This window comes from Amphibalanus amphitrite, unplaced genomic scaffold (assembly GCF_019059575.1).
Source record: "Amphibalanus amphitrite isolate SeventyFive unplaced genomic scaffold, NRLGWU_Aamphi_draft 000937F_arrow, whole genome shotgun sequence".
Classification (NCBI taxonomy): Eukaryota; Metazoa; Arthropoda; class Thecostraca; order Balanomorpha; family Balanidae; genus Amphibalanus; species Amphibalanus amphitrite.
Genome location: NW_024882431.1, coordinates 111,041 through 130,720, shown reverse-complemented (window position 1 = coordinate 130,720; position 19,680 = coordinate 111,041). Strand labels below are relative to the sequence as shown.

Genomic DNA, 19,680 nt, shown 5'->3' with positions numbered 1-19,680 from the left:
CAAGATCCCAAAAAGATCCGAGATCCAGGATCTGCAAGATCCAAGATCCGGGATCTTGAGGGATCTTGGATCCAGCACTTCAGGTTTTGCCCAAGGATCCTGGGGATCCAGGACTCTGGTCATCATTTTGTCGAGGGATCCTGGGGATCTTGGATCCTGGCTTTTGATTTTGTCGAGGGATCTTGGGGATCTTGGTTCCTGGTTTTGGATTTGTCGAGGGATCCTGGGGATCTTGGATCCTGGTTTTTAACAGGAATATTTTACACATCAGTCTACCATGATTAAATGCCTACCAACCCTATCCATTGCTAGCAAATTCAAATCTCCTGAGGATGAATATCTAGCCAGAAAAACCAATGTGCAAAACATTAGCATGTACAACTGTTAAACTCACTTTGTACTGGAAGGAAGACATACTCTACTAACTAAGGTGCTCAAGGTTTCAAAGTATATATCAGCATAAACACATCTTAGACTTTGTGGGCCGTACTATTAACTGGAGTATTTGCCAGCTGGCGTCGTATGGTGGCGCTAGCAGAGCTTGTAAGATATCAATGATAGATATAAAGTTTGGTCGATATCAGTTTGGCATTGGTTTCGAAAATTTCTTAAATTTACATCACAAACATGTACATAAAAAAATCTGAAATTTACATCACTAGCATGTACAATTACATACATGTCCATTTAGCATGCAATTCTCCAGGGCTAGAACTGAGGCAGTTGCAGTCTGCAGTTGCAACTAACAGATAAATCATCCTAAAATTGTGATTGTGCGTTGGATCTTGGGGATCTTGGATCCTACAATATTGATATTGCGTGGGATCTTGGGGATCTTAGATCCTGGAAGTCTGATCCTGCGCGGGATCTGGTGGATCTTGGACCCTGAAATTTTGATTTTGTGTGGGATCCTGGGGATCTTGGATCTTGCAATTTGATTTTGCATGGGATCTTGGGGATCTTGGATCCTGAAATTCTGAAATTGTGTGGGATCTTGCGGATCTTGGATCTTGATTTTTGGTCGAGGCACAAGTCTGCTAGCGACCCATTCTTTTTTTTCATTTAATCCTACTGCCATCGGCATCAATCTGCTTCTGTCCTTCTCCCGTCTTGCTGAGAGCTCTGTCTTGGTTTATAAATGGTTCTGATTCTACCTAGCGGACCTGGTTGTTGATCTTATGTTGTAGGCGGTCATTCCCGTAAGCAGCTCTGCCCAGTCATAGGGGCGTGATTTAGTATCTCCGCTTATGAGAGCGTTAATCATATGTAGACGTGGTACGCACATATATAACCTCAGGACACATGTATAATATCAGAACGGTCCCGGCACTTTCGGCCATTTTTTATACCCTGTATGACAGTTGACAGTTACTAGGACCGTCCCCATGGTTGACCTCAGACCCTTCTGTATGGGACTGGGAGTAATTGATTATGTTGGGGCCTTTGACAGCCCACATTATATTAGGCCTTTCATGTGATTGTCAGTTACAATGTGCACCAATTTTGAGAATAGAATGGCATCATTACCGCGCAATATCAGGACTAGATGAAATAAAACTGGAAAATGAGCGGTATCCTCGAAATGTGACACCGTCAAAATATTCCATCTTTTCCGAACATTAGTTCATTGAAGCGGCGCGATTCCCCCTAATACCGCGTCTGCCGACGTCTGGTATATTTCTGGGCGTTGTATTTGGCAGCCGGGTGCTGCCAGATGACCGTCTGGGCGTCCATGGATTACGGGCCGGTACGAGCGGTGATCAAATCCCTCGCAGCGCACACAGTACCGGGGCTGCTCTGAAAATAGCCACTGTTTGGGCCTGAGCCGAGCGACGCCCGGTGTCCGGTATCATGGGTGTGTGGGAAAATGTGAAATTTAGCTAACTATTAGGAACACCTGTAAATTATTAATTGCCATACCCTGATTGAAATTCACAAATAGGATTTTTCCAGAATGTACGCCAAAATTGTCCCATTTTTTCGACGAGGCAACCTCTGTGTCATTGCAAGTCTAAAGCGCTATTGAAGACGGTTGTTGCAATGCTGTTCCCTGGGGTTTCACTTTCTCAAGTAAAAATGTGAAGGTGTATGTAATTAAAAAACGCCATATGTGTAAGACAGCGAATTTTCCTGGTTAAGCTGCAGCGTCCCCCATGACCCGATGACCTGACCCTGCCCTCCCTCTGCAATCCCGCTGGAGCCTGTTCAAACATCCCACTCGGCCTCTGTCGCTGCCCGCCGAGTTTGCGCCTTCTTGGCATGGCCACTAAGGCGGAAATTGGCGTGTTGCCGGGTAAGCAAACCACCTTTACGGCCGCCGGCCGGTGGGGCGGCGCCGGCACGCCAGGTGTCAGTTCCTCGCCAGACCTCCTCGTGTGCACACCTCCGCTCCTCTGATCCTCATCCTCGTCCTCCCGGAGTTTGCAGTTTGGTTTTGAGATAGATTTTTGGATGGGTGAAAGCACCATCGGCTTTTATGTAGTGTCATTTCCTGCGATTTTGTTTCTTTTGGGAAATATTCTTGTTTTTTTTACAACGCACACTTTATGGTAGTTAGATCGTGACCCCGCCCCTTGGTGTTTTCTTTTTCCTTTCATTTTTTCCTTTGTATCCTTCCCAAGTAGGGGAAGGAGGGTGAATTGCGCCACCTTAAGGAAAAACGCTAATTGTAAGAAAACCGCTGGAGATATAAGCATGCATTGGTGACCATTTCAAAGAGGAGCTCATTGGCTACGATTTAAGAGCCTCCTGATCAATTAAGAATGTTTCGTTTGCTTCTGACAGCTGCTTTTTCAGAAACATGTAAAAGGGCGCATTTGCCAACAACTGCTGTAAATTGCGCCAGGGGGATGGCGCAATTAGAACCCAATTGCGCCCTATACTTTAACATGGCTAAGCGAATGAGACGGAATGCATACACCCCGGCAGTCTAATGTCATTGCGGCTTACTTTAACATTCATAATGTTATTCACGCTGGTTAAATAATAAATGTAGGTGTAAATCGCGATGTTTTTTTGCCCAGGTAGATAACTTTACATGTGTTCGTACGCTTGTAAAAGTGCAACGAAAACGTTTACTGTAACCGACTAGATATATGTGAACGTATGCGCCTATACGGTTACATTTTCAATCGTTTCTCTCAAAATTAATAATTTTTATTGTTTCGACAGCTTTATGACATCAGTTTTTACTTTTTATCATAGCTGTCACCTCTCACGCCTGAGTCCATGTTGAAAATGTCGTATTTTGTCAATTACACCACAAGTTCGTAGCCTAAATGGCAGCTGCATTATAATTTTGACGAGAGAAATAAGTTGCGGACTGACGACAGCGGGTTGCTCCCCTGCCTGACATTAAACTCCTTCTTTATTGCAATCAGTTAATGATGCATTTATGCTGACGTGATACAATAGCTACACCATTATTCTATTTGCGCCCCCTGGCGCAATTGCCATGGGCGCAATTAAAATTGAGGTACTTTTTAATAAAAGCGTGGAAGTTATCATAAAGATGTTGAAGGAAGTTAACTGTTTTAGTGAAATATAATGAAAAAAGGGGTTTTCTTTCTAAATATCACTCTGAAAATCACACAAATATCACACATTTTTATAGCCAACGGTTCAAAATACTGCAAAAAAGCTAAGAAAACGCCGTAACATCTTTCATGGCGTAATGAGCCTTGCTGATTGGCTTCATCGGGGAGCTTGGGCCATAAAAGGAACTATCCTGTGGGGAAAATAATGTTTTCGAACACAAAATTCAAAACATGCCATTGAATCCGTGGGAATGTTGGTGGGCGCAATTGGTTAGGAGGGCGCAATACACCCACTTTCCCCTAGCCCATCCATCAAAATATCACGATCAGCACCAGGGTTGTCGGTCTGTGGAGTTCGGTAAGATGCTGTCCAGTGTCCAATGATCTTCTGTGTGTCATTTATGTGCATTACGTGTGATATCTGTACATTGCTGGTCATCCCTGTTTCCCTAGATATGAGTCATTTTGGGCCTCTTGGTTTCGTGTTTTTCCTGTTGAACACGTGTCATCCCTGAGTGTTGATTGTTGAGGCTGCCATTTGTGGCGGAATTGCTTTGTGTCACCGTTGTAGACATGTCTCGTCATTACAGCTCTGTGATATGTCCTTTAGTTGTGATCCTAATTTGCATTTGTCGCCACAGTGACTGAACAGCCTTATCCATCCCTATCTGCTGTTGTGTCACCCTATGTAACGCTGTTGTGTTGTCTTATGCCAACTTCCACGTTACGTAACGTCACCCTGCCTGATCACCGCGTCACTGCTGTGTCGTGTGTCACTGCTGTGTTTGTGTCACTACTGTGTCACCACGGTGTCACCGTATCCCTTTCCGGCCGTGTCACTGTGCCCCCTCCCGCCTCCCCCCTCTCGCCTCCCCCTCCCTGCACGTGACGTGCTGTACCGGCCACCCCTCGTCAGCCGTGTTCAGTTTGTTTATTTGGGTTTGATGACTGGTGCCGTGTCCGTCAGTCTGCGCTCTGTGATTGGTGGATTGGGACCATTGCTGTGAGCGATAGCCCACTCCGAAAAGGGTTGTCATCGGGCGCCAGACTGGCGGATATGTGCCGTTAGACCAGGCGTTCAACGCTATGACTTATGAGTAGTTCTCAACTAAGTATAGTGATAGGAGCTCCATTGACCAGGAGGCTGTCATCTTTTTTTCTTATTGTATAATTTCTTTTATATTGTATCACTTTGCCCGCACTTTGCATGACTGGCACGGCAGCACAAGTACCTACATGCAAATTTGGTTCTTGTTTGGTTCTATGTGCACAATCCTGGTTCTAAGGGCAGTGTGCCTGAAATCCTCGCAATTTTCGCGGCTGGCTTTTTCAGTAAAGTTTCACTGGACAGTCATTTCAACGATCTCATTTGTCTCCTCAAACACGCAACAGTCCCCAGAGCTACTTTTAGGTCGATTGACCTTCGTTCTTCTCGCCGTTTTCTGTAACTTTTATCAGTGGCTGTTCAAGGCAGCTCATTGTGCCCCACACTAGTTATTGGTAGTGGACAACATCACCTGCAGCACCGATCCGATGGCTGTCTCTCCCTGCAGTTCTGTACTCCGCTGTGGCTCCTGTCTAGGGCTACTCAAGGTATCTAACTATGCCTCGCAGTGGATGACGGCGGCCAGTACGAGGCGGAGCGCCGGCCGCTCTACCGCGGTGCCAACATCCCCTCCCGCCTGTTCAGGGAGCTCGACCACACCGGTAATCAGACTATACATACACCCACAGCGAGTATAGAGGGAGTATAAAGGGAGTATATCCTCCCTGGCGCCCCGCGCCGAGGGAGCGTGCCAGCAGCGCCGCGGGAGGAAGGTCTAACAGCCGAGGAATCTACTGGTGGCAGTGGTGGCAGCGGTGGCGCTTTGCCTTGGTTTCAGGCTTCATTGGTGGCGGTGGTGATGGTGGTAGTTGAGTGGTGGTGATGGCACTGGTAGCGGCGTTGGCGTGGATGCTAGGCTATCCTAATATCATTTTATAGCAGCCTACTTCATTTATAAGTATCATTTCATAATATCATTTTATAAGTATTTTATAGCAGCCTACTTGGTAACGGTGGTGATGGTGAGACATTATTTTTCAGGGTTCTCTTCAGGGAGAGTTGAATTCGCGTGTGCCAAGTAATGTGCTGACAAAGTTCTGTGCTTATGTGTTTTCAGAAAGAGTCAAAGCATGCAATCCAGTTTTCGTTTCCTTGCATTAACTCGCCTTTACCCCTGTGCAATGACTGACCCGTGTCATAGCCCGGATTGACCTGTGTGGTGACCCGTTGTGACCTGTACGGTGACCCGAACTGACCCGTATTCCAGTAGATGGGGAGACCGACACCTATCTCCACTCGGAGTCCGACCCGGCCTGACCCGCTGTGACCTTCCGTGACCCGTATATTGACCCGTATTCCAGTGGACGGAGAGACCGACACCTACCTGCACTCGGAGTCCGACCCGCGCTATAAGGGCGCGCACATACCCTCTCGGACGTTCCGCATCCTGCAGGCGGCCACAGGCGGCGCCGAAGGCGGTAGGGGCGGGTGCTGCCACCTGTTGGCGGCCGGAGCAACTTCAGCTTGCCGTGATGTGCATCCGAGTTTTGCCACGCGACCGCCGCTGCACGGGGCTTATTGGAGCATTTTGAGGAGTTGTTTGCCGTGATTGGGGGGAAATATATATTGTATTATGGATTGTCAATGACAAAATGTGAATGTCCTTCGCACCCTTTCTGTGTTGAATTTCAGGTGTGTTGCAGCAGTTTTAGAATACGTCTGTGCACTTCTTCTTGTGGACTTCAGTATCGTGTGACTTCATTTGTTTGTTGAGTGACCTCAAACTCCTGCCTTGCATGTCTGTTGCCTATCTTTCGGGGTTTTACGATGGTTTATCATCATGACTTTATGTTGAATGATGATCTCTCGCTGTACGCTTCTACGGGAGTCTGTACGCCGCTCGAAAACTGGTTCTGCATGCCATTGCTGTGCTTGTATTGGGGACCGCGATTTTTATCGGATTTTGCTTCATCATGCTTGCTTGGGTATGTGTTAAATTTAGGTAAGTTTGGCTCAGCTCAGGGTCAGGCACAGCTTGCACGAATAAATGCTTTATGATAAGTTTGTTATTCACTGGGGAAAGAAGCAGTACGGTGAAGCATTAGAACCTCTGGATCTTAGTTACTCAAAAAGTTGATACTTTAAAGGGCAGTAAGTAAAGACCTCGAAAAGATCTACCTGTTTCGAGATTTGTTACTTTAGGAAAGCATTCAATATTATCATTTTTTAACGACATGCTAACGTTTCGACCTAACGTTACCTCGTACGCCCGTAACCCGTGTGCCCCGTGTAAGCCTGTGTGTTTGTGTTCCAGTTTCAGGCGGCGCCCCGCCCTCCAGCTCACGGATAGGCGGTCCGGGCCAGAACAGAACAGTGGTGGTCACCATGCCAACAGGTAATAACACTACACCATTAACGAGTGTAAACAGGTCCGGGCAGAACAGAACCGTTGTTGTCAGCATGCCAACAGGTAATAACACTACACCATTAACGAGTGTAAACAGGTCCGGGCCAGAACAGGACCGTCGTTGTCAGCATGCCAGCAGGTGCAGCCGGTTATGATAAAAATGCACTGGTAATGAGTGTAAACACAGGTTTGACCAGAACAGGACCATCATGGTTTTCACCATACCGACAGGTGATAGAAGTAGTTACACCGGTATTGAGTGTTTACCATTCAGATACCTATATGCCTCATTCAGCCAGAACAGGACCGCATCGGTCACCATTCTAGATGGTAAAGATACAAGTACACAGGTGACAGGTTTCTGGTATTAAGTGCTTACTCAGCAAGGAAACGTTCATGTAACGTAAACACACTTGCAGTGTCTTGTAATCCGTTATCCGTGGCTTTATTGCCATTGAAGGATCTGTATACCTCTGCTCACGTGACTCACGGCTGCAAAAACATAATTATCGGCGATACTTTAACATTTTATTTACGCTTGTGGCGCGTAATCGGATAAAGGCCCTCTAACCAATCGGATAAAGAAGTAGGTGGCATGTGGCAACTGCTCATTTATTTCCCGGCTAACCGTCAGATCTTTCTTGCTTTATGTGGTCATTTGCGCAAGTTGATTAGCCGATCATGGGATTTTAATTATTATAAGGTTTGCCAGTGTTTGCCTGCATAAAGTTTGCATTTCAACTTGGTGATGGATCTGATTTCGATTATTTCTTCATCATCTTTCTTCGGACTACCTGTACTTCCGTGCGATTGGGGCAATGCCACCCACTGGTAAGAATTCCATCCTCCGTATAGGCCGCAATAATGTCCCATGTTTGTGAGGACCTGTCAAACTGTACCATTGCGTGTGGTGTAGTTTGTATTCGATCAAGGGCGGATCTAGGGGAACTTTTTGGGGGGGGTCACCAGTCGGCCGACATGCCGTCTGATGATGAATGAATTCTGACGACCGGGGGGGGGGGGTAGGAAGCGAGTATGTCGAGATGAAATGACATTTGATCTTCGTCGTTTATAAGATGAAGTTTTATCGTAAGTCACTCGGCTCAGTAGTTTTAGTTAGTGAAACCCACCTATACAGGAGCGTCGCCACGGATTTTTTACTGGGGGGGGGGGGGGGGTGGGGGGCGGATCGACCGACTTAAAAACCCAGAAGTAGATATAGTTACCTCACTTTTAGTCTAATGCATTAGTAGCATACAGTCACGATCTCTCTTATTGACCTGTGTATGAAATTGGCGGCGCGAAGCGCCGCAAAAATTTGCAAAAAAAAAGTTATCAAAACACAGCTCTAAAACACAAATATTACAACCCTTTTAGCATGCTAGTACAAGCCGGAGTTCCTTCACAGTAGACATATGAATTCGGATTCAATTTGACACGGTTGGTGTTATTACAGTCACGATCTATCGTATTCATCGGTGTATGAATCGGCGGCGCGAAGCGCCGAGAAAATTTGCAAAAGAATGTGTCAAAACACAGCTCCAAAACACAAATTTTACCACCCTTTTAGCATGGCAGTACAAACCGGAGTTCCTTCACAGTATACACATATGAATTCTGATTCAATTTGACACGGTTGGTTTATGTAATTACAGTCACGATTTCGTATTGACCTGTACGTATGTAGGTACATGAATCGGCGGCGCGAAGCGCCGCGAAAAATTTGCAAAAACATTTGTCAAAACACAGAAGGGGCCTCCTCTCTACAGAGGACCACCGATCTCTACTGCGGGCCTCCTCTTTTCACAGGGCCTCTTAACTACAGAAGGCCTCCTCTCTACAGAGGGCTTCCTCTCTACTGAGGGTCTCTCCCTTTCAGAGGACCTCCTTTACAGAAGCCAGAAGGCCTACTCTCTTCAAAGAGCCAGAGGACCTCATCTCTGCAAAGAGCCTCCTCTGTTCAGAGGGCCTCCTTTCTTCAGAGGGCCTCCTCTCTACAGCGGGTCTCCTCTCTTCAGAGGGCCTTCTGCATTCAGGCGGTCTCCTTTCCACAGAGGGCCTCCTCTCTACACAGGGCCTCCTCTCTACATAGAGCCTTCTCTCTACAGATGGTCTCCTCTCTACAGAGGGCCTCCTCTCTAAAGGGGCCTCCTCTCTAAGGGGTCAGACACAGACACTAGCGGTTATTCACAAGAGGCCCCAGGAAGTAAGAAGGGCCCTAGCTGTCAGGCTGGTCAGAGAGCCCTGAATGTCCTGACGTGATTTTTGAGATTCCCGTGAATTTCTTTCGCCTCCGACGTGATTTTCACCTGCCAGGGCCCAGGGGCACTAAAAATAAACCAACAAAATAAAAAATGGAAATAGGACATCACCAAAATTAAGTGGCAGAAATCCGTTGAGTTTTTAATTGTGCGTATGCCGTATAGGTAGGGGCACCACGAATTAAATTCATGACCATCCCCTTGGAGTTTTCCTGGATCATCCCCTGGTGCTCGCACGGTTGAGACAAAAACGAGTAAGATTCTGGCCTTCAATACCTACGCCTTTTCACGCAACACGATCCAGAAAAACAAAGGTATTAGCTCAGAAGTGTTTGACAGGTGATTTTGAGCATGCAAGACGGCGTCTATAGCGCATTTAGGTCTTCGGCTTTTGGGGGGGGTCAAATGACCCTCTCAGACCTTTTGGGGGGGGGTCATGACCCCGTGGACCCCCCCCAGGATCCGCCACTGTATTCGATATTCATGTTTTTCGTAAATGTGACATCTGTTGTTCAGTTAGTGTGAGTTACCTCAGGTCATTACTTATGACTCAACTCATTCGTGGTATGAGCTCGGATCATGCCCGGGCCTGACCTTCGCTTCCACCCTTGACGTTTCAACTCTTTCTAGCTCCATTACTGCTCTATTATTGCCCCTGGGTCTTTGTACTTTTTTCTGCCTCGTCTGCTCACTTGGCTCGTACGGTAGTGCTCTATCTGACTTCTGATTCGACCAGTCCAAATACCTGTCTGTTCCGTCCCTCAGTTTGCACCGCAAACCTCCAACTTGACATTTCTTGACCTGCCTGTGCGACACTTTGTAACCCTTTGGAGGCCCCCTAGTCTCGTCTGACCTCTGTGACCTCTGCGACCTCCTCTGACCCCCAGGAGGTGCCAGCGGCCCGGCCATGCCTCCATCACAACAGGAGGTCACTGTCTGACCTCTCTGTGACCTTCTCTGACCTCTCTGTGACCTTGTCTGACCTCCAGGAGGTGCCAGCGGCCCGGCCGTGCCCCCGTCCCAGCAGGAGGTCACTGTCTGACCCCCTGTGACCTTCTCTGACCCCTCTGTGACCTCTGCGACCTCCTCTGACCCCCAGGAGGTGCCAGCGGCCCGGCCGTGCCCCCGTCCCAACAGGAGGTCCCTGAGCCCAGGAAATACACGGGCGGCCATATTCCCTCGCGCAGCTTCCAGATGCTGCAGCAAATGACAGCCGATGATCAAGGTACGGTACTGCCATATCGGCTGCCAGGTCGGGGACAGGTTGCCGCTAGGTCGAACTCCCCAGTGACTGCCAAATGGCTTGGTATACACCCCCGTCCAGCAAACTATTCTTTAAACGTTGTATAACTGAAATCCAAATAAATAATACATAAATTTGTGTTATTCCTCCTACTGCGCATAAACACTATCATGCTAAAACCATAATATGTTAAATTCACCATGTACTTCTAAAGAGTTCCTTTCGTAGCCTTTTATTTCTACTTGATTTCATGCTTTTGCTAAATTGTATGCATATCTCTCAATCGTTTCTGCTAGTGTTTTGCTTTGTTCCCTGATTACAACTTTTCGTTTTGAGTTTTGTTTGTATCTCGTTTGTTTGCTTGCACCTACGTTTCCTTGTTACTTCCTCTGCCCTGCCTGTGAATAAGGTAAGAAGTTTGCGGTGGTCCCCGTTCCCTTTGAGGTCCTCATTTTGGTCCGGATCCTCTCCCTCACACACACACGCACACACGCGCGCGCGCGCGCGCGGACGGGATACGGGTGCTTCTGCTCGTGCTCTCCCGGGTCGTGTGTTTGTTTCGCGGGCTTTCATTGTGAATGCAGTGCGTTTTATTGCATGCTGCATGCGAATTGCAACCCCGCTTGCCTGTGTTTGTGTGCGTTCTCTTGTGATCCTCGCGCGTTGCAGATGCTTTGAAGGGAAGCTGCTGATGCTGCTGCCCGTTCATATATTTACCATAAATGAATGCCAGATCAACCGAAAGTTTATACTATAGTGAACAAAGTAATTCATTGTGTCAATATTCGAGCATCGAACGTATCACTGCTACGCACACTGCACAAGTTAGATAGGTATTATACATATATTTTGTATACATATAACTTTTTTCAACTTTACTTCGATGAATGGCTGCTTGTCCCAACAACACCAGACCTTTTCGCGTTCTAGACAGGACTTTCTGCCTTCTATCTTATTTAAAATAATGATAATAATAGCAATGATAATTCACAGCATACACATGGTTTTAAAACTTTTAGCTATTACCTTAAACACATAATTTATTTCTACTCTAAATCAATACCTAATAGAAAAATCACAGACCTTAAACCATACTATTCTGGGCTATCCGAAGAGATAGTAAATGCATTTCACTTTACTATTTCTGCCGGAAAGGCGACATATCGCCAGTCCTTTTATTCAGTGTGCTTCCACTGACACTGCGTCTGCCGATTTCACTTGGCGCCATGGCACTGCACCCCGATCTGACTCAGTCTGGGTGTGAGTTAAACAAACAAATCGCGGGTCCGTTCGGGCCCGGCTGTATGCACACATTGCTCTGTCAGTGTAGGGAGGACTGACGGCTGGGAGGCTTCTGCAGCGCTGACTCATGGGGCCACAGTCGGGGATGGGTGATGGTGATGGATCAGGGTCATGGAAAGAGCTACTACGTTGGTGATGGGTGCTAGTGCACATCGGGCTAGGCGCTGATGCATGGGTGATGGGTGGGCTTGCATAGCTGCACAGAGAGTTAATAATAATCGAGTAGTGTAAAACAGCAAAGCGGTTTGAGGTGGGAGTGGTGTAACGCCTCGCCCGCTGTCCCCGGTAGCTTTCCGCCGGCTGGGCCTGCCGTTCGGCCGTGACGTCATCAGAGGCAGCTCTGACGTCACTGGAGGCAGCTCTGACGTCATCCGGGGACAGCGCCGGAGGAGGGCGTGGCTGCTGCACACAGACCTGCCGGCCACGGCCCCTGCACCCGGTACTCCTTCAAGAGTGTCTGCAAGGACATCGGCAGGTCTCAGAGATGCTAGGAACACTGAGGAAGAGGAGCCGGTGAAGACTCCGGGACATTCGAGACTGGCTCGGCTGCTGTCGAACTTCGAAGATGACGAGCGGGATAGCCGTGTGCCGAACGGAATTTCAGTGAAGGAGAGCGGGAGGTGTGGTAGTGTGAGAGAGGCTGCTGTGAGCGCCGTTGGTACTTGTTATAGCAATGGTAGTGATAATGTTGGTGGTGAAAGAAGGGTCTGCGGTGCGCCTGCGAGAGACCGTATCACTATCAGCAGAGAGAACTTCAGGTCCAAACGAAACGGTGACGCCTGCGTTCCAAACTGCAATAGATACGGCGAATACGAAAGGTATCTGCCATGGGAGGCATTGAAGAGCAAACAATGCCAAGGACTGTGTAGAAATGACGTCTGCCATAGACTGTTAGACGACTGTGTGGCCAGTCCGGTGCGGACGAACACCGCCAACAACAGTGGCGGTGGCAGGGGTGTTCGAATGAGCAGCATCAACAGCATCGGCAGCGTCAGCAGCGTCAGCAGCGGCTTTGGCGACGCCGAGGAGACGATCTCCGAGCCGGAGGTAGACGGGGACGAACCTGAAACGGAGAGCACAGAAGAACTGGGCGCCGGAGGCAGGGAACTTGTGATGGAGGACTTGGATGCCCATGAGAACGAAGCGGAGAGCGTTAATAGACAGGAGTGCGTGAAGGAAGAACATTGTGCGCCTGCTTCCTACCGTGGAGGGCACACGCAGCGGGAGCTGGGCCGCGGTGGACAGGACCGGCTCGGTTCTGTGCGGACGGGAGATGACGCCAAGCAATGCGGCGAAACCGACGGAACATGTGAAAAATCCGACACCGATACCGAATCCGAAACCGACTCAGAGTCTGGCTCAGAGTCCGACTCTGAATCTGACTCCGAATCAGAGAGCTTATCGCACCCTAGTGAAGCCTGTTTAGGGGCTGAACATGTCGAAGATCTGGAAAAAGAAGCTGAAGTAGGCGAAACGAGTGCCGGTGGATGTGAGTTGGCGACCTCCTCTGAAGAAAACGACGAAGAAGAATCCACGGTGACGTCTGACGATGACGTCACAGAAGATGACGGCACGCTGGTGCGGTCACGGTCGGTGACCCCAGACGTGACCTTACTCACGACGGAAAGGTCGATGATCTTACAGGAAAGAGGTGTGGGCCAGCATAGTTCGAATGGAGGTGATCAAAGAGAAGACGAGGAATGTCTTCTGCAGAGTCCTGCGGAAGAGGAGGAAGAAGAGGTTCAGGAGCAGCAGGTGCGAGAGGTGGTAGAGGAGAGAGTTGATGAGGATCAGAGGCGGGAGCTGGAGGCGCTCGTGGCCGACATTTGGAGGAGCAGGCGGGAGTTTAACGCTGGCGAGAACGACGGAGAGCTGCTGTTCAGGGACAAACGGGAGAAGGAGTTCGACAACTGGCTGCAGAGGCTGGAGCAACGGAACGAACGGCTGAAGGCGATGGTGGCGCCGCCGGTGGCCGATAGTGGAACCAGAGAGGCATTGGCGCCCGTTACGGAAGAGGGCTTGGTTTCGGAGAAGACGGAAAAAGAGACGGAAGAAGTTACGGAGGTGAGGGCACCCGGAGACGAGAAGATCGAAGGTGAGAGCGAAGAGAGTGCGGATGAAAATGAAATCGAAAGTGGCATGAGAGAAGAGAAAGAAGAACGTCCAAATGAAGCTGCGAAGGTCGATGAACGCATCGTTGATCGTGTCGTTGGAAGTGTTCTTGATCTTGCCACTGGTGCGCTGGCAAATGAAGATACAATCAGCGAAGAAAACAGAGTTATCAGAGGTCGCAAAGAAAGAGATAAAGAGAGAAGCGCTCCACAAAGCTCAATAGACTGTAACGCTAATTTTCACAATACTTTCTCCTCTAATAATCCAAACAACAATACTCAGCAAAGTAATGCTGCCACGGTTCGGTTTAGAATCTCAGTGGAGTCGAAAGGCGTTCAGACGGATGACCTCGCCTCCATTGTCTCTAACGACACTGTCCGCGCCGCTCCGCACAGCACCGCCCTCTGTAAAAGGCACGTGCCCCACGTCATCATCTCGACCCCGGACCGGGAGATGGAGGTGGACGTCCTGCTGGAGTCGCCCGACGGTACCTCTGGCCCCTACGAGGTCTGGGGCGAGTGTTACAGTAAGATATTCCGGCCAGTGCCTCCGGGTAACCGCCCGAGGGCACGGGAGAACACTAACACACGCTTCGCTGCGGCTAGTGGTGCTTCGAGCATGGTGAAGGATTCCCTTTGTAATGTAAGGGATTCCGTTTCCCATGTGAAGGATTCCGTGTCCGAGGTGAAGGATTTTGTAACTAAGGTGAAGGCTTCTCACTGCTATGTAACCGGTGAGCTGCGAAACCTTTCGTCGCATGCTTCGGTGGGGGCTGCACATTCCGCTCAGTCCCAATCCGAGCCCCAGAGGAGAGGTCACGTGACCTTCCAGTCTGCGCTGCGGTTTTTCCGCGATCAGACGGAGTCTGCCTCTGGCGGTCACCGCCAGGTGGCAGGGCGATCTCCCGAGTGTTCCTCACAGAGGACGGCTCCTCAGTGGATGTCAGGGTCCTCCCGTCCTCCTGCCGTCCCTCCATGGGTGGCAAAACCCTCCTCCTCAGCCACTCCCGCCGCAGAGGCGCCTCCAGCGGCGGTGGGGCGAACCGCAGCTTCCCCGGCCGGCCGGCAGACGGCAGCACGGTCGCGCTGTACGGCCTCTCCACGTGTTGCAGGCTCTGCGCCGGTTCTCCCGCGTCCCGCGGAAGGACAGCCGCGCCGCTCCCCGAGCCACTACGCGCACGGCCCGGAGTCGGTCACCGCCGCCGGCCACAGTCCGCCCCCGCCCGCGCCGGCAGCGGTGGCGGCGGTGGCGGCGGGAGTCCCGACCTGCGAGCGGATCGAGCTGGAGCGGCAGCGGCAGGAGCGGCAGCGGCGGCCGCCGACCAACGGCCGGTACGCCGGCGGCCGGAACCCGTCGCGCGCCTTTCAGCAGCTGGCCGGGGAGTACCGGGACGAGGCGAACGACTCCCGGGAGACTGTGCTGGGCGAGCTGCGCGCCGTGGGCTCGGGCCAGGCGCCGCGGCCGGCCCGGCCCTCGGCCGTACCGTCCCGGTCCTTCCGCCGCCTGCAGGAGGAGTACGGCTCCCAGGAGCCGGAGCCGGAGCCGGAGCCGGAGCCGGAGCCGGAGCGGGTCCGGAGCGGGCCGCAACAGACGGCCGTGATCCGCACCACTCCCGAGCAGCAGAAACAGCGGATGGCAGCCGTCTCAAAGACGTACCGGCTGCTGCAGACAGACCCGACCGCAGTGCCATCTGTGCTGGGCAGGAACGGCCGCTAGTGCGGCCCGCCGCCACCAGAGGCGCTGGCGGCGCGACAGGAGAGTGTTTAGAGCAGCCAGTTTTAGCCGAAAACAAACACCGCGCCCGGTGAGAGCGCGCTGTGGACCACTGTACTGCCGTGACGCACGCAGCGTCTGCTTGCTGTTCTAACGCCGACGCGAGCACTGATGACGTCATGTGAGGCTAACCGTGGATGTGTTTACCACTCGATCTGAGCCAGTTTAGAGTCAAAGTCGCGTCTGGGCGTCAGTAAATGTGCGTTTAGGTAGCAATATTAGCGCTGGCGGCACCAACTCACGGCGGAGCCATCTCACATCTGACTTGTTTTAATTTGCTGATAAGATCAGATCAGGCTTGATCAGATCTCTTGACAAACTGTGACATTTAGATTGCAATCATATTGTGACCGGATGAGTGTAGTAACACCTGCTCTGCTACGCTAAATCAGAGGTCCTTGGTAGCGCCTGACTCGCTGCAGCGAATGAATCTCTCAGCTCTTTTTGAGCACGGACTTGCTTGACATAGGCTAGTTAGTTGACCATGCGACCGACCTATGTAAGTACATAAATGATACCGCCTTTATGATGATACCGCCATAAATGATACCTTTGACGATCCACTGCAGCGGTATTTATTTACTATTAAGTGTGCCGAGCGCGAATCTTTTGTAAATAAACGGACAGATGACTTGTGTGCGTACTGGTCGGAGTGTGTACTACGCGCTTACCAAGGTCTATTGTCCGTTTTTCTTTTATAGTGCAGATAAGATGCGGATGTTGGTATCGTCGATCAAAAATACAAAGATACAAAGTCTATTAAATACCTGCACAGCATACGCTGAATGGCGAATGCACACTGCGCACTGCACGTGCACAGGTCGCTGAGAGTAAATGCAAACGTCGAGTGCCACGGGTGGAAAATGGCGTGCCTGGAGATTGTCAGGTACACGTCACGGATGTACCATTTCAAGCGAGCTCACGGTTCTAAGCATCCATGTCACATAAAAAATGGGATAAGTAAAACTTTTTCAATAATGGAACATTTGGTACCACAGTTTTAGCACATTATGCCACAAATTCGCTCAACATTCTGACTTTATTGAGTGGTTTCCCAGTCAGCACAACTAGAGCGTCAGTAATAAGTGTTTGCAAAACAAAATAACAATAATAATGTCAATAAAAGGGACTGTTTTTTTACTTTTTTGTCGATCAATGGCGACCTTAGCACACTCATTTTCGGTTCCTGCAACACACTGTTTCGACCCTCCATCAGTCACAGGGCAGCCAACCGTCAGTCACTCTGGACAGACACCAGGTGATGACAAATTAACAAATCCTGCTTAATCCGGTATTAACTACCGGCTATTACGTAATCCCTGTTGCTGCGGGAGATAGCTGAAAACCTCCAGAGTGCTGCGGTAAGAGGTCAATGGCCATAGGGCGTCTGCCAATGGCAAAAAGTGAGTCTCTCAGTCTCAGCGTTTTGCGGCAGAAAATAGCCTTAGATGGACAATGACGTTCCGTGGTGATTTAACTGGCAGATAAAGTCAAGGTTTTACGCGCACCCCATCCCACACACACACAACAGGACACCGCGGCACAGCACAAGTGTATGACATATCGTCTCCGTTGACCGTTTTCCTTTAATTTTGCCACTAATGTGCCGGTGACATATCTACGAAAACACCAAAGGCAGTCAAATACACCGTTTTTGTAATCAAAAACAGATTTTTAGATGTCGAACATCCTACGGAATGGAAAATGTCATCTTCTACACACCAACCCAAAGCGACCTGTGACCTACATCAAAAGTCTATCGCATCACATTTCACAACCGATTCAACTGGGCGGCGGCCCTTCACTTCTGTGCTGAGATTTAAGCACTCCTCGCGTGGGTATGGCTCAACCGTCTGACCTTTCCTTAAGCAGCCGGCGGCCTCGCTGCCTGCGTAGGACCCACCGGCGCACCCAAAGGAGCCCCAAATTTCGCCAGCACGTCGGCCCGGGCGGATCCAGCAAACATTCTTTGGGTCAAATGGGGACAAAGTGTCTATGCCTTTTATCCTATTCCCATGTAGAACCAACCGAAGCCATACTTTCCGTTCCTCATAACAAAAACGTAATTTGCTGAAAATGTAGATATTTAGTTTTATAACATTGTACAATTATTTAAGCTAAATCAAACGAGGTCATACAGCCAAGAAAAAACCATCAACTTAACCCCCTTCGCTTAATTCTTAACCCGCGAGTTGCTGGGGGGGCGTTAAACGCCCCCACTTTTTTCGCCGGGCCATAGCATAAAAAACGGCGCGCCGCAGGCGCGCCAAATTTTGGGTACCTGTAGGAAATTGATTGAAGTTTATTGTGACAAAGTTTCAACAAAATCGGTCGGAAAATCTTTGAGATATCGAGGTTTTAGTGACGTCATGATTTCTGAGTTTTCGACCAAAAACGGCATATGTTCAAAAAATCATATAAAATCACAGAATAGACATACAGACATGCCGTAATAGCGATTAGACTGCCAATACCATGAACAATCAAATGGCTATCTTCGATTATTGATTATCGTTCCGCATTTTCCAAAATCTTGAACTGAATCTTGGCAATTTCTCGTGACTACTTCACGACCATGATACATGCATTTCTTAAATTGAACTTTTTGAGGCAAACACGTACACATATGATAAAATGAATGTCACCATCGTGTTCTACGCCCCAAATTACCCATAAAACATGTGTCACAGGCTGCGAATATCAGTTTCGATTTTCGGGGATATGTGCTTACCCGGTTGACCTGACCTTGACCCTGACCTATGCTTGACTGACCCCTACATGAAGCTGACACTCTTGTAGGCCTTATATGATGGATTGTGCACCGTTTTGACAGAGTTTATGACGAGAGGCGCCCATTGCGAAGTCCTGAAGTGAAGTCCATGCTACTGAAAGCCCGATTTCAGGTGTTTGACCTGACCTTGACCCGACCTGTGACCTCAAAATTCAATTTTAAAGTACTCATCTGAAGCGTCTCGTCGCGTTCTTTCGTTTGCCGCCTCGTGCGTTTCGCTGCGCCTATCGGTTCTCGAGTTATCGGCTGGGGGCGTTTAACGCCCCCCCCCCCCCCCAGCAAACGGTTGGTGGCGGAATACCCCAGCAACTGCCGGGTTAAGCTCGATTCGAAGCGATACCTTGAATGGACTCAGGAGCCTTTGATGTACCGCCCTCATGGGCGTAGGAACCTCACGAAAAGTGGGGGGGCCAGCGAAACTTCAATGTCACTTTGTGGGAGCCCCAATACCCCTATGAAGAAATTCTTTGCAGTTTTGTGCTCATCTCACCTTGCTGAATCATTTCCTGCTCTTAGTTTTGTATTTAAATAAAAAATAAAGATTTTACTTTAAAAAATGGCTAAAAAAGTGGGGGGGGGGGCCATGGCCCCCCGGCCCTCCTGTTCCTACGCCTATGACCGCCCTTGTAGTACCCCTCCCCTCCATACCCCCCCCCCCCCCCGCCCCCACTCCTTACGGAGACGATGGGATCAGCCGATGAGCACATGACGCAACAGAGGGGGGCGGGGCCAGGCGGCGGGCGGGGCGGGGCCTAGTGTGGCGTGATGTCTGAGTTGTGCTGAAGTGGCGGTCACAGCGGCGGGCACAGGTTGACCCCCAGACGGGATTTGAGGAGCCGGCCACCCAGGGACGGGGGGGGGGGGGCGTCTGCCGCCGCCGGCCACACCGGGTACACGTGCACTACGTATAGCTACAGCACGGCACGGTGTTACGAATGGTGGATATAGTGACCACTCGAGGGCGGCATGATAAATCTCAGAATTGTGTAATTAGATTGTGTACGTTTAATCTCTTGAGTGCACATCTTAGCTAGGAAAGGCCTAACTAGTACCTACCGACGCAAAATATGGGCACATTTCTGACTCTCCAGTCTCAACAAGCACAACTCACAAGACGAACTCACGCGCACCACAACAGGTTTCTTTTAATAATCAAATCATTCAGATGGCATCAGCTTCTGTTAGTGTGGTGTCGTCACCCTATAAGCTC

General features: G+C 49.8%; 1 protein-coding gene across 5 annotated transcripts in view; it reads left to right on the top strand.

The window, feature by feature from the left end:
• Positions 1–16,075, top strand: part of LOC122368300 (ataxin-2 homolog) — a 29,259-nt gene extending 13,184 nt beyond the window's left edge. For 2 of the 5 annotated variants that reach the window (XM_043342110.1, XM_043342109.1), the window contains exons 5-9: positions 5,151–5,243; positions 5,943–6,059; positions 6,896–6,976; positions 10,349–10,474; positions 12,084–16,075. In XM_043342110.1, the coding sequence (XP_043198045.1) occupies positions 5,151–5,243; positions 5,943–6,059; positions 6,896–6,976; positions 10,349–10,474; positions 12,084–15,622 (3,956 nt within the window). In that variant the 3' untranslated portion in view covers positions 15,623–16,075. Of the gene's footprint in view, positions 1–5,150; positions 5,244–5,942; positions 6,060–6,895; positions 6,977–7,496; positions 7,820–10,348; positions 10,475–12,083 lie in introns of those variants that run through there. The other 3 variants (XM_043342113.1, XM_043342111.1, XM_043342112.1) reach the window with 3 other exon arrangements.
• The last annotated feature ends 3,605 nt before the right edge of the window (positions 16,076–19,680 follow it).